This window comes from Rhinoraja longicauda, chromosome 3 (assembly GCF_053455715.1).
Source record: "Rhinoraja longicauda isolate Sanriku21f chromosome 3, sRhiLon1.1, whole genome shotgun sequence".
Classification (NCBI taxonomy): domain Eukaryota; kingdom Metazoa; phylum Chordata; class Chondrichthyes; order Rajiformes; family Arhynchobatidae; genus Rhinoraja; species Rhinoraja longicauda.
Genome location: NC_135955.1, coordinates 52,412,841 through 52,427,528, shown reverse-complemented (window position 1 = coordinate 52,427,528; position 14,688 = coordinate 52,412,841). Strand labels below are relative to the sequence as shown.

The window sequence follows — 14,688 nt, the reverse complement described above, 5'->3', positions numbered from 1 at the left end:
GGGGATCTTATAGAAACATATAAAATTATAAAAGGACTGGACAAGCTAGATGCAGGAAAAATGTTCCCAAGTTGGGCGAGTCCAGAACCAGGGACCACAGTCTTAGAATAAAGGGGAGGCCATTTAAAACTGAGGTGAGAAGGAACTTTTTCACCCAGAGAGTTGTGAATTTGTGGAATTCTCTGCCACAGAGGGCAGTGGAAGCCAAATCACTGGATGGATTTAAGAGAGAGTTAGATAGAGCTCCAGGGGCTAGTGGAATCAAGGGATATGGGGAGAAGGCAGGCACGGGTTATTGATTGGGGATGATCAGCCATGATCACAATGAATGGCGGTGCTGGCTCGAAGGGCCGAATGGCCTCCTGCACCTTTTTTCTATGTTTCTATGACAACAGGTGACATCTGCAGCACCTGCCAGTGCTTACAATTCTTCTTGGTGGTCACCCAGTTTTCCTGCCTCTGCAGCTATTGTTTACGGTGTGATCAGCTCTCTAACATGCTATCAACAATGTTCTCATTGTCGCCGATACTCCGTAGTGAATCCATCTGCATCTCCAGCTGTGCAATGCGGTCAGTCATAAGCCGCAGCTGCACACTTGTTGCACTCAAGGACACTGGAGGTCTCTGATTTCCAGCATATTGCAAGAGGAACTTTCTGTGGGTCTGAGTTCTGCCCTTGCACTCATCACTTAGTTATGTTCTTTTAGTTTAGAGTACTGGTTACACGAGTAACCACCTATTTTAAAGGCCTACTCCAAAGTTCCTGTCAGAGTTAAAGATAAACATCACAAAGACAGCCTTCTTCCACCTCAAAAACATTGCCCGTCTCCGTCCATCCCTCTCCTCCACAGCTGCAGAAACCCTCATCCACGCCTTCATCACCTCCCGTCTGGACTACTGCAACAGCCTCCTCTATGGCGCACCCTCAAAAATCATCAGTAAACTTCAAAACATTCAAAACTCCGCTGCCCGTCTACTCACCCACACCCCGATCCGTGACCATATCACCCCCGTCCTTTACAAACTCCACTGGCTCCCCATCCCCCAGAGAATCCAGTACAAAATCCTCCTCATGACCTACAAAGCCCTCCATAACCTGGCCCCATCCTACCTGACCGACCTCCTCCACAGGCATACTCCCACCTGCACCCTCCGCTCTGCTGCTGCCAATCTCCTATCCCCCCACATCCGGACCAAACTCAGATCCTGGGGGGGCAGGGCTTTCTCCATCGCTGCTCCCACCCTATGGAACTCACTACCCCAAACCGTCAGAGACTCCTCCTCACTCACCACATTCAAAACATCACTGAAGTCTCACCTGTTCAGTACTGCCTTCAACCACTGAAGGTCACCTCACCTTCTGTCTCCTTTCTCTGTTCGTTTACTTATTTATCTATTTATTCACTTCCCTATGTTCTTTAAATCCCTGTAAAGCGTCTTTGAGTATATGAAAAGCGCTATATAAATGTAATGCATTATTATTATTATTATTATTATAACTGACACTTGCTGAAGCCCACACTCTGTGACTGCTGCACTCCAGCACCAGGTACAAAACAGTAGTTTCTGTATCTTTCTCTATCTACAATGACAGCTCTAGTCCAGACAACAGAACTTGAATTGACTTAATGATGAGCTGTAGGTAGAGGGATTTTATGTTCAGAGTGTTGAATCGGAAGCTAGTTAAATTACTGTTTTTATCCTGGGTGATACTGAATTTCTTGATTGCTGGAGATAATTCCAATAGCTGTCAATACTAAACTGTTTAACTCTCTGTCACGTTGAGAATGGTGATTGCTTGACGTATGGCATGAATGTTCATTGCCAGTTATCCACCCATGCTAGATTGTTGTCAAGGCCTAGTTATGCACAGGCTTGGACTGCTCCATCTTCTGGTTGCAAATGGAATTGAACATTCTGAAATCATAATGGAACATCCCCATTTCTGATGGAAGATCACTGATGATGTAGCTGAACTATTTGGACCTAAGATGTTGCCCTGGGTGCCCCTGCAGTGATGTCATGGGTTGATTGGCATTCCATTGTGTTGCTCCAACCACCAGCGGGTTTAAACCTTGGTCCATTGACGTCAGTTTTATCAGGATTCTTTGAAACCACACGATCAAATGGAGCTTTGATGTCAAAGGCATTCATTTTGCTTTTGAAATTCAGATCTTTTAGACACTGATATTTCAGATATTTCGCCTGGGCAGCTTGCAGCCCAGTGGTATGAACATCGACTTCTCCACTTTAGATAGTGCCTCTGTCCCTCTCTTCCCTTCCCCCTTCCGAGATCTCCCTCTATCTTCCTGTCTCCACCTATATCCTTCCTTTGTCCCGCCCCCCTGACATCAGTCTGAAGAAGGGTCTCGACTCGAAACTTCGCCCATTCCTTCTCTCCCGAGATGCTGCCTGACCTGCTGAGTTACTCCAGCATTTTGTGAATAAATACCTTCGAAATGTACCAGCATCTGCAGTTATTTTCTTATCTTATGCTTTGTTACTGTTCCGTTTATGATCACAAAAAATAGAATATAGTACAACACAGAAACAGCCCTTAAAGCCCCCAATGTCCGTGGCATACATACTTGGGAAACTTTCCACGTTGTCAGATAGATAGATGCCAATCTCGTTACTGTATTTCAACATCTCGGCTAAAGGCACGCTTTGTTCTGGAGTGCAAGTCTTCAGAACCTCAGCCAGGTGGATTTTTGCTCGTTTTGCCATTGGTATAAGCAGTGTTCTCAACCATAGTTTTTGGATGTCCTGTGTAGTGAATCAAATTGGCTGAAGACCATGATGATGAATGTTTAAGAAAAAAGCTAGGTGGAATATCCACATAATTTCTGGCAAAAATATTTTAGCTGGTCTTTGGTACTCGTGCTGAGGTCCGCCATCACTGAGGATGATAATATTTTTGACCACTTGCATTTGCTATTGAGTTGTTCACTACTATTCACAGCTAGATGTGCAGGACTGCAGGGATTTGATCTATTTTGTTTATGTATGATGAAAGGCTACTTATTGTATTGACACAAGAAACTGCAGATACTAGTTTACCAAAAAAGAGACAAAGTGCTGGAGTAACTCAGCTCAGGCAGCATCTCTGGAGAACATGGATAGGTGATGTTTCAGATTGGGACCCTTCTGAAGATCCATTTAAGTCTTTCTATCTATTAAATGTTGTTTGGTAGGGATATAATTCTGTATTGCAATTTTACCAGTTTGGAATAGTTTTGTATCTTTCCAGGAAATTGAGTAGCAGCACTTTAGGTAAATTTCAAATCAGCATTATTGCTTCTTCATAGGTAATCTAAAGGGAAAAGAAGAGTACTTAGAGCTTTCAAATCTGTATTTTGATCTGGGTATATACTTTTACATTCTTTTTTTAACGTTAAATAATATTAAGAAAGAGAATAGGAATGATTATCTTAAGCTTTGTTACTGTTCTGTTTATGATCACAGTCACAGCTCTAGGACGATTGCTTTTTTGGTTATCAATACTTTTAATTTGATTTACACCTATGGCATCTCTGTAATTAAATACTGTGTTTTGAAACCAAGGTTCAATTTTGTTTGATGGATTTTAAGTTGAAACCCAGTGCTCAATCAAAAAATGCTATTGTGTTATAAAGGTTATTTATGAAACATTAATGTTAGATATAACTGATTCGTTTTACCTTTGTAGGATGATGAAGAGTTTCCTGATCTGGCATCAGCAGTAGGCACTTCTGACAAAACTGGCAAAGCTGTGCAAAACAAGTTCTTTGCTTTTTGCCAGGTTGCGGATAAACAGTGTGAGGTAGGACAAATTTTGGGTGCTAAGAACTTTTTAATACATTATGATATTAGAAATTACATGTTTGTTTTGTAAAATGTTATGAATAGAAATTGTCTTTTATTTCAATCAGTAGAGAATGTTGAGAATGCCATTGATTCTCAACTAATGTAATAATTGTCGATTTGGAAAATAATTGGAATATATTAGGTAAATTGATTTGCTAAAATTTTAAGTTTTTATAAGATTTAAGATGTAATTTTTGAAGGTTTTACAGGAGCTGTGCTAATGCCAGCAAACAAAATGTGAAACAGTTAATTTTGTGTAATAGTGCTCACTCTTCTTTTAATACCATAGGTAATAGATAATAAGGATTCCACTTGTTTAATTTCCCAGTTTAATCTATTCCAGTCATATACATTTTTATTTAGATTTTCTCTATTGCTGCCTAGATTTGTAAAATATTGAGATTTTGTTTTACTTTTACAGACTGGGCAACCAGTTTTGCATGTGGCCAACTCCAGTGGCACTGGTGATGGGCCAGCTCGTCTGGACCGTGACCAGAAGGCAATTCAGGTGCGGAGGAAGGAATCCGTTCAAGAAAATAGGACCATCAGTCATCTGAAGAACTCTATGGTTTGTTCAGAACTGTACATCTTGAGTAACATTCTCGTACAATCTTAAAAATATCAAAGAAGACCTTGGTCTTTTAACTTATGAGTTTTGAAGGAAGTGCTGCCTTGTTGAACCAGTGGAAGCACCCCGATTTTATTTTTGGCCCATGTGGAAAGTGGCGTCGCCTTGTAGAACCAGCAGTTCCCATATTTCTGTAAATTTGCAGAGTAATTTTTGATTAGGCTCAAACTAGGATTTTTCAGAAATGTCCATGCGAGTATGTTATACAAGTCAAGAATTACCAAGAATCTTGATTGGGCTGGCCAGGTGGATGAGCAATGGCAAATGGAGTTTAATTCAGATAAGTGAGGTGTTGCACTTTGGAAAGTCAAATCTGGGCAGAACCTTTGCAGTGAGCTAGAGGGCCTTGGGGAGTGTTTAGAGCAGAGGGATAGAGGAGTACAATTACATAGTTCCATGACAGCGGCGTTATAGGTAGATAGTGTAGTGAAGAAGGCTTTTGGCCGCTGGCCTTCATCAGTCAGAATTGAGTGAATTTGGGATGTTATGTTACAGTTATACAAAATGTTGCTGAGGTTGAACTTGAGTATCGTGTTCAATTTGGAACACCCTGCCAAAGGAATGATGACATTAAGCTGGAAATAATATAGTCAAGTGTGTTTTATTGTCATATGTCCCAAAACAGAACAAGGAAATTCTTACTTGCAGCAGCACAACAGATATGTAAACAGAATACTCTGAAAAAAACATAATAAACAACAAAAAAAAGTGCAGTGTATCAACAAACAATAATAATACAAAGACAAAAATAGTGCCCCCAAGTCTAAGTAGTTTGGACCTTATTTGGAGGTTGTAGTGTTTAATAGCCTGATGGTTGTGGAGAAGAATTATGAGGATATTGCCAGGTCGCAAGGGACTGTAGAGCGAGGTTAGGGTAACTAACCTTTTACCTTGGAGTGTAGGAGGCTGAGAGGAGATCTCAAGGAGTTGTGTAAAATCATGAGGGAAATAGATAGGGTGAATGCACCCTTTTTCCTGGGATAGGGGAATCAAGAACTCGAGGGCAAAGGTTTAAGATGAGAGGGGAAAGATTTAATTGGAACCTGAGATGGGTAAGCTTTTCACAGGGAAGGTAATGGGTATATGGAATGAGCTGCCAGAAACAGTAGTTGAAGCAGGTACTATAACCACATTTAAAAGGCATTTGGACAGGGATATGAATAGGAAAGGTTTAGAGAGATATAGGCCAAACATGGGCAAATGGAACTAGCTTAGATGTGCATCTTGTTTGGCATGGACGAGTTTGGCTAAATGGCCTGTTTCCGTGCTCTATGATTCTATGACTAAGGCCTTTAAAGATCTTGGAAAAAATCCTGCGTTGGAAGTGTGAAAAGTGTTTCCCCTGCCTAATGCATTGAAGGGATGTGTTTTTAACTAATAGATCTTTCAATGCTGCTAATGCCAGTGCCTGCGATCCTACAGTGAAGATAGACCCTTATTCTGTGGAGAAGCACAGATTACACGCTGAATTATCCTAATTAATGTGACTCTTATGGTACCATTGAGTTCATTCTTGTTGTCATTCCCATAACCTATGCAGAGAACAACTTGGATTCTTGAGTTTTCAGAATGTCTAAGTATGTGGGTCCCCATAGAAATATGTTATTAGTGTGAAGCATTTGTTTTGTATAAACAAGATTGCCATAAATTTAATCCACATCTACCTTTCACTAGGTTCTTGAGCTCCAATGCGATGAACATATCTTCAAGTCAAAAAATTAATTAAAAAATGCTCTGTCTTTACCTAAATTAATTGAAAACTCCGAACTCCAAAATAAGAATTCATATTTACTACATGTAGTCCAGTTCACATTTGCCTAATAGTTGCTTCCTAGGCAATGTGGAAATATCACATCAAAGTGGTAGCTCCATATAACTCTAGAATTTACTAATACAGGAACCTTTTACAAAATGAAAGATGTATTATTCTGCAGTAATCCACATGGTCTTCTTGGATCTTTTTACTCATGTTTATACACTAAGGTTAAGTTCAATGTGATACCTTTTTCAAATACTGTTTACTAATATTTTGCCAAAAGTAGTTTAACTTATGTTTCTTTTTAATTTTAATCATTTTCAACCATTTGCAGATCATACCTGTATAAGTGTGGTAGGATCACAACTAATGATTATTAATGTATAATAGATTATTCTGATTCCTCATATTCACAAAATGACACTGAAAGTTAATGGCAATAATAGAATCACCTACACAGGAAATAATTACAATGACGATGACTTGTTTTTGTATAGGAAGTTCCAAAGAAAAGTGGTAAAAAGAGTAAGATACCCATGCAACTAGATTTTGGTAACATGTTGACTGTCCTAGAGCAGAAACAGCAAGAGAAGTCATCAAAACATACCCCTAAGCCAATAGTATTTGCAGGCAAGTGTTGAAATTATTCTGTTTCATCTCTCCTTTGATCCTGTTGTATATTGATTCATTCTGGATCATTTTTATTTTTGTTCTCTTTTGTTTATAATCATTCATTGTAGTTGGAGGAGCATTTCCACTGGTTCCCAAAGAACCCACATCAAAAAGACTGCCTCAGAACTCGAGTCAGGAAAAGGTTCCTCATAATCCCTTGGACTCAAGTGCTCCTTTAGTAAAGCGAGGAAAACAGAGAGAAATCCCAAAGGCCAAAAAACCAACGTCACTAAAAAAGGTTAGTAATATTAAAATTTTCTTCCAGTACTGTTTCATTAAACTTATTGGGAAAGCACAATACTACACAATACTACACAATACTCGTGTAGCTTGAGGAAAACACCTTGCCCTGTGTAATCTATATTCTGTAACTGTTAAATACTGCTGGCAGGGATTCATGATTTTAAAAGTGACATTTTAATCCAAGCTCTTGACATTGAAAAATATTGCTGATGAATGCAAACACTGTACGCAACATTCTCAAATCTGCAAAAACCAGCAAATTTAGTAGTTCTGCAAACATACTTGCATTATTATCAACCTGAATTCCACTCCGTACAAATGTATGCATCCATTGCTTTCTTTGTAAAATTAATAATAATTCTGGGAGACTTGATACTTGGCGTTAATCCATTAATAAATGAGTTGAATTGAGGTATGTAAAGAAAAAATCTGGGAGTTCGGGTGTAACAAATTAACTTTTCCTAAATGCACTTGACTTTACACATAAATGAACAAATATTTGGTAATAAGATAATGGTGAGAGGAAGATGTTTCAAAGGGGTTATTTAAAGTTTTTAATATTTTTACACTGAGTGGTTGCTATCAAAGTAATCGGAAGCAATCACCATATTTAAGAGGCATGTAGACAGATGCTTAACATGGCAAGAGATAAAAGTGTACGGTCGTAATGTGGACAAATAGGATTAGTGTAGATGTGAAAACGGTTGACCTGGACATGCTGAGCTGGAGAATACATTTCTATGCTGTACAACTCCATGACGCCATAAGTCTGATTATAATAGAAATTTTGTGCGAATCTGATAGCAGACTTGTGAGAATATTCTTTTAATATTGGCCACTGATTAATGCTTTTCAATTTGCTTGTCAGCTCCATTTCTACAAACCTAAACTATAATATTTGATGCAGTTGATATTCCAGTGCAAACTGGTTATTGGAAAAGCACGACCTTGTTAATGTAAAAAGATTATCTCGGTGAGGCAACACAAAACATGAAACTTTGCAAATCCCTTTGAGGTTGAAATAAAACGGAATATTGAACGTAGAAAGCCCTATTTGCACAATCCTTTTAACATGGTGTTCTGATAAATGATTCAATTTTAAAAGAGCCAATGTTTTTCCTCCTCTCTCCCTCTCACAGAGAGTTTATGTAAAGGAATAACTTAAAGTATGCTATGTTCAAAATTCTACCATATGCATTACAGAATACACAAGAGATGGATGCATTTTCTTGAAGCCTTCTTAACATAGCCAAAGAAAGCCACCAAAAAATACTGATGGGTACAGATAGTGGAGTTAAAATGATGAATTGCAGGAAAGTAATGTAATCAGTGTTTAGTGCCCTTATTGTAAATGGGATTAAGTGTGACGAACAAAAACATTACATCAGATTGAAGGAAGTATGTCCAAACTGCTGCCTGACATGTGTGAACTGTGTTGATTCAACAAAATAGATTTTCCTGATCTTAAAATGAATTGCTTTTTATGGATTAAATTCAGTGCAATGAATACAAATTAATGAGTTACTTTGCTTTCCTCCCTTTGGAGAAATGGTTTAAATTCAGAAATCTAAACTTGTGTCCCAAGTAACAGCAGATTTTTTTGAACTTTGTAACCCTTTGGTATTGATGCTTTGATTAACTACTACTGATCCACTTATTTCAATTTGTATACATGTTTTGGTATTGAGGTCCTGTTTGGCATTGAGATCCGCACACCTCAAACGGTTTATTTACCACTGACCCCCACAATCGGAGCCCCTGTTTATCTTTGTATTTTTCATTGATAAAATTTTGGCTTGAGTTTGTGCTTTGTGCATATATAAAAATGTGATGTTGATTTTGTTTTGTTAGATTATATTGAAGGAAAGAGAAGAAAGGAAACAGCGGCGGCTATTGGAGGAGAAGGGTTTGATCCCATCAAGCTGTGGTATAACATCTGCTCAAGAGAGTCGGACACTCATCTTGGATCAGAATGTGACGTTGGACACACAAAAAGAATTGGCTGAATTAAATGGCAAGTACTTTGGTATCCTTGAACAAAAAGAGAAAATGCTGGAAACACTGCAAATCAGGCAACACCTTTGGAAAGAGAAGCAGAGTTAACATTTCAGGTTGATAATCTTTGAACAGATCCAGAAACATATTTCAACCAGAAAAGTTAACACTTGCTCTCTCCATGTAGACTGCCTGGCCTGCGAAGCATTTCCAGCATTTTCTGTTTGCCCCACCATTTTCAGTATTTTGATACAATACAACTAGCTAATGGTGTAAAGCAGTAAAACAGGTAACACAGTAAACAGCAAAGACTGCAATCAATCACAGTAGCCAACGTTTGATCTATTCAAGCATCTGTTTCAGATGGTGAGATTTTTCTTGTTGTTAACCAATGATTACTGAGTCCAATATCCAAGTCAAACAAGGCTAAAAGGTGACAGATAAGATACCAAGATGGAGGAAGAAACTGGTGGATGGTTTGGAGGGAAAATGAAAGGGATAATTGCCTAAAGGGGGGTGGGGGGAGAGCAATAGCTTGAGGTGGGTGAGGAAATTGAGAATGAAGGAAGCAAGATGAAGTGTAGAAGGTTAGGTTAATGTAGACACAAAGAACTGCCGATGCTGGTTTATAAAAAGAATACAAAAATGCTGGAGTAACTCAGCAGTTCAGGCAGCATCCGGAAGACATGGATAGGTGATGTTTTGGGTCGGGACCTAATTTTAACATTGTCAGATGAGAGGTGCCAAATAGTATTTCACTGCTTTCATCTTTTTCTTTTGTGTTTTTTATGCTTTTATCACTATTTGATTTTTGCCCATATTCCTCCTGTTGTAAGGCATTCAGCATGATTAATATCCTTCATCTATCGACTCCTTCACTACAATTATAATTTTAATTTTTACTACCTTCCCATTCACTCTCCCATGATAATGTTGTTCTTACAGATATTCCCAATTTGTGTGGTAAATGCTTATTGCATTTTTAACCTTATTACTGCTATTCCTCACATATTTGGTCCTTTTTATATTTCTTTAGTAAGCCTATTTCCACACAGGAAACTGAAACATTCAGTTTGTTTGAGACTAGGTTTTGTCGAATACTGATCTTAAATATTTAAAAACACAAAAATTGCTGGTGTGACTCAATTGCGGGTCAAGCAGCATCTGTGGGGGACATGGATAGACAAAGTTTTGCGTTAGGAGCTTCTTCAAACTGGTTCAGCAGAAAGCTGGAAAAAAGTGGGGATGGGGCAGGACAAAGCATGGTTAGTAGTAGGTGGATACATCCGAGGAAGGGGGGGAGGGGTGTTGATTGGCAGATAGGTGGACAATGGCTAGAAATGAGAAGGAGGTGAAAGGGTGTCAGATAAGGAGAGGAGTAAAACGTAAAACCAGAAGGAGGGATATAGGTGGAAGGGGGTGGGGGGGATAAATGTTGCACATCAGGGTGTGGGGGTAAAAAAGAGGGATGTTATATAAAATTGGAAAATTCAATGTTCATACCAATGGGTTGTAAGTTACCCAACTGGGATCTGAGTTGCTGTTGCTCAAGTTTGCATGTGGCAGTGGTGGAGGCCCAGGACAGAAAGGCCAGTACAGGAATGGAAAGGGGAGTTAAAATGATTAGCGACAGGAGATCCAGCTAGTCTAAGCGGGCCACAAATAAGTGTTCAGTGAAGCGGTGGCCTGGTGTATGCTTGATCTCAGCAATGTAAAGGGGCCACATCAGGAGAACTGAATGCAGCAGATGAGGTTAGAGGATGAGCTAGCGTTTCATCTGGAAGGGCTGCTGGGATCATTGGATGCACGTGAGGGAGGTGGTGTAGGGACAGGTGTTGTGGTTGCAGGGACCTGGGGATGGGATGGTTTGAGTGGGAAGGGATGAGTGAACCAAGGAGTTGCGAAGGGAGTAGCCTCTATGGAAAGTGAAAGGGGTGAGGTTGGGAAGATATGACTGGTGGTGGAATCACAGGGACACCAGCAGCACTTCCAACCGATACCATCTCCACCTCTTTTCTAGCTTTCTCCCACCTACTACAATCAGTCTGAAGAAGGGTCCTGACCCAAGACATCTATACATATCTTCCAGAGATGTTGCTTGACCCGTTGAGTTACTCCAGGACTTTTATTTTGTAAACCAGCTTCTGCAGTTCCTTGTGTCTCCTTCTAAATATTTACCCTTGCTGGAAAAAAATGATCCTATCTTTGATTATACAGATTGCCCCAAAGACTTCCTGTTTTTAGATTTTGATGTCCTACAGTGCGAATTAATGACACGTTCTACAAACCTACGGTCCAAGTCAACACCTGGCCCTAAATCTTTAACAGAAATAAAAGCATTGGCCCTCTTTCAGTAATAACATTTTTGGAGTTGGCTAGTTCTGAGAGTTCTATCCACAGTATCTTGTACTCCAGATCAGAATTGAATTATTGGCCAATATATTTTTGTCATAGAGATTCTGACTGTCGCATTCTTTGTACTTCACTCCATTACCAGCTCCTGATATGCTCTTGGATCAATGTTTCAGCAGATATTTTGACTGGTGTCTGATTCAAAGTAAAATTATTTTTAACTATCGTAAGGGCAATGTTGAAAACTATTCTGACTTCTATTTTGATTTAATTGTACAGTGAAGCATAAGTATCTGTCAGTGCTAAATACATATTTTTCTATGATAAGTGAAAAGTATAGATTTAGACAGCATGATTTTTATGCTCATGTTTGGCTGTTTACATGCATAAGGATGCAATGTACAGATTATCCTGTCCTCCACATCCGAGGTGTTGGTCTTATTTCCATTCTTTGTACTTATCTGTCAATAGTAGCCCACTCAGCATCTATAATATTTTAAATTTCCACAGGGTTCACAGAGGATAGAGGAATAATAAATAATTCATTCGTTTATTGAAAAGTGACAACCTCTAGTAGAAGTCCTCTTTCTGCCACTCACATTCTCTCATTGTCTTTCTGTCGTTACAGTGGGTGGTTCTTTTGACAGATCTCTCAGACTGTTCAAAACATTAAGTCCACCATCTCTTCTTATTCCTTCGCACCTTCTCATTTTTTGGTTCTAGGCTGGGTTGCTTTTGTGGGAGAGTTTATGGATGTGTAGATTCTCAAAATATCATAATTTCAATTACATTTACCAACTTCCTCACCTAATTATTAAAAGATAGGTGGCAATGTGAACTTCAAGATCAGGCGTCGATCCTGGAACACATTTTCTATTTAACATATAAACAAAAGTTAAGTGAATAAGTAAATTCTAAACAGGATCCCTCCACCTCTTGTCAAATTAACACTTTCCAAAGCTTGTTTTCTGGCCAAGACCACTGTTCCACTGATAAGGAATTGTTTTCTGTAATTCCAGGGTCAGACTGACCTGGCTGAAATAACAGCTATCAACACAAAGTAACTAATCCAATATAAAAACAGAGACTCTCGAAACACCACAGATTTCTAATAGTCGCTAATTAATTAAAGCTTTAATTTGGTAAAATATTATTTATTGCACATTCAGCCGACTTTGTCTGGTATCCAGTTGTTTTTTTGTTGCAGCAACTATGATATAACCTTTAGCATAGTGGATATAAAGCAATTATTCATCAGTATCATGCCATTCACTTCACTCATTACATTGAGCCTTATAGCATATGCTTTATAGCATTAATTTAGCAGCTCTTGATTACAGTGGCCAACCAAACTTTTCTAACTCTCAAATATCAGATGTAATTGAGATTGCTAGTGAGCACTGCAAATATTTTACTGCGGAAGTATATTTAGTTAAGATATTTTTCTTACCTTGCCTAGCCGTAGAATCTGGGTGTGCTTTAAAGGGGTTTAAAACAATCTAGTTAACCTACACTGAATTCTCCCCAAGTCAAGTAATGAAGGATCAAAACAGATTGACACTGCATGAGCTCATACCATTTCATTCTCCATATCAAGCAAAGCATTGTATCAGTGTTTGCTGCCATCTGGCAGGTTAGACTGGCTGTTTTTTATGTAGAAGATGACCTTTGTTCAGGGCAAATTATTGTAAATACACCTGCAATCTCTACCATGATAACTCTGGTTCTGTCTAAGGTTGTTTCCAAATATGCTGAACATCATGAAGCTCTTTTTACCTTTATAGTAATCGCTCTTTTTCAAGTATGAAACGTGTATAATATATCGGATCATAGAATTCACTGGATGCATTCAAGAGAGAGTTAGATATAGTTCCATGGGCTAACGTAATTAAGGGTTATGGGGAGAAAGCAGGAACGGGGTACTGATTTTGGATGATCAGCCATGATCATATTAAATGGCGGTGCTGGCTCAAAGGGCCGAATGGCCTACTTCTGCACCTATTTTCTATGTTTCTGATCAATTCTATAATAGATGAACCTCAGCTAAAAAATTTGTACTAACATTCTTACATATGTTATGTAGAAAAACTGGCATAGCAAATAGGCTTGAACTTGCTGGGAAATGCCAGCAGTTGTGTGTGAAAGTACCAGCAAAGTTTCCCTCTTCTCCTATGTGTCAGAACTCCCACGATGTCCTAAAGGTCAGAACTGCCAGATTGTGTTTGCGGTAGATAGTAGGTGGCGAATAAAGCACCATTGAACCAGTTGGAGGAATAAACCGACTTTACGTCATCTGAGGCAACAGTTGTAGTCAAGACTTTTGTTCACAGCAGCATTGACAGAAACTTTTGTGGAGATATCTTCACACCACAGGCATCATCCACCCTGTTGTGTGACAGCCGTGTCCTGCTAAATTAGATGGACTCAAACAGATCGGGTTGCTCAAAACTAGTGTCATGGGGTCCTGTGGACCATCAACAGGAAGGTATACCAGCAAATGCCACATAGCCACACCTATCCTTCATTTTACTTTACAGTTAAACAAGGGAATGAACTCTGGTACTGTTAGGAGAGCAGAAAGGGGCATGTCAGTAGCAGAACCAGGCATACCTAAAAATATGATGCCAGAGTAGTTGACCTGCAATAGAGAAACACAATGCATGCTAGATGTCAAAAACGGTGTGCGTTCAGGCAACTAAGCAGTCTTGCTATCCATGGATTAGGTCAGAAGTGTACAGTTCCACAACATGTAATTGTGAAGGTTGGTTACAGATGAATAAGAGGAAGAGTCTTTAAGAATATCCCCATCCTCAATAGTGGCAGAGTTCAGGACAAAGTTGAAGTTTTGCACAATGCCTGGATGCTGGCCACGGCCTAGCCATTTAGCATCAAAGCAGCGTTGGTAAGAAGCCAACGAGAGATTTTGATAACCTGAGTCTGTACTTGCCAGATAGATCAGCAGGGTACCCGGACAACTGGCCATTTTATATTGGTAACTTTTCACACACAGTTTTTATAAATCAGAATCAAGTGTTCACAAAATAGTATTAGTGTGTTAATTCCTCCTGGGGTAGTCCTGGCATCTGGGCATTGTGTATGTTGATTTACAAATTTCCTCCAAGTAACAATATGAAACTCTGAAATCGGTTGTACAATTCAATTTCTTTTTCTTTAGCCAAGAAACGGAAACAGGAAT

The 14,688-nt window shown here is 39.1% G+C and overlaps 1 protein-coding gene across 2 annotated transcripts in view; it reads left to right on the top strand.

Annotated features, from left to right (window-relative positions):
• The window catches only part of LOC144591995 (selenocysteine insertion sequence-binding protein 2-like), a 52,088-nt gene that overhangs the window by 22,611 nt on the left and 14,789 nt on the right, over positions 1–14,688 (top strand). For both annotated transcript variants that reach the window (XM_078396121.1, XM_078396122.1), the window contains 5 exons: positions 3,689–3,802; positions 4,268–4,414; positions 6,728–6,860; positions 6,971–7,140; positions 8,997–9,159. In XM_078396121.1, the coding sequence (XP_078252247.1) occupies positions 3,689–3,802; positions 4,268–4,414; positions 6,728–6,860; positions 6,971–7,140; positions 8,997–9,159 (727 nt within the window). The remainder of the gene's footprint in view (positions 1–3,688; positions 3,803–4,267; positions 4,415–6,727; positions 6,861–6,970; positions 7,141–8,996; positions 9,160–14,688) is intronic.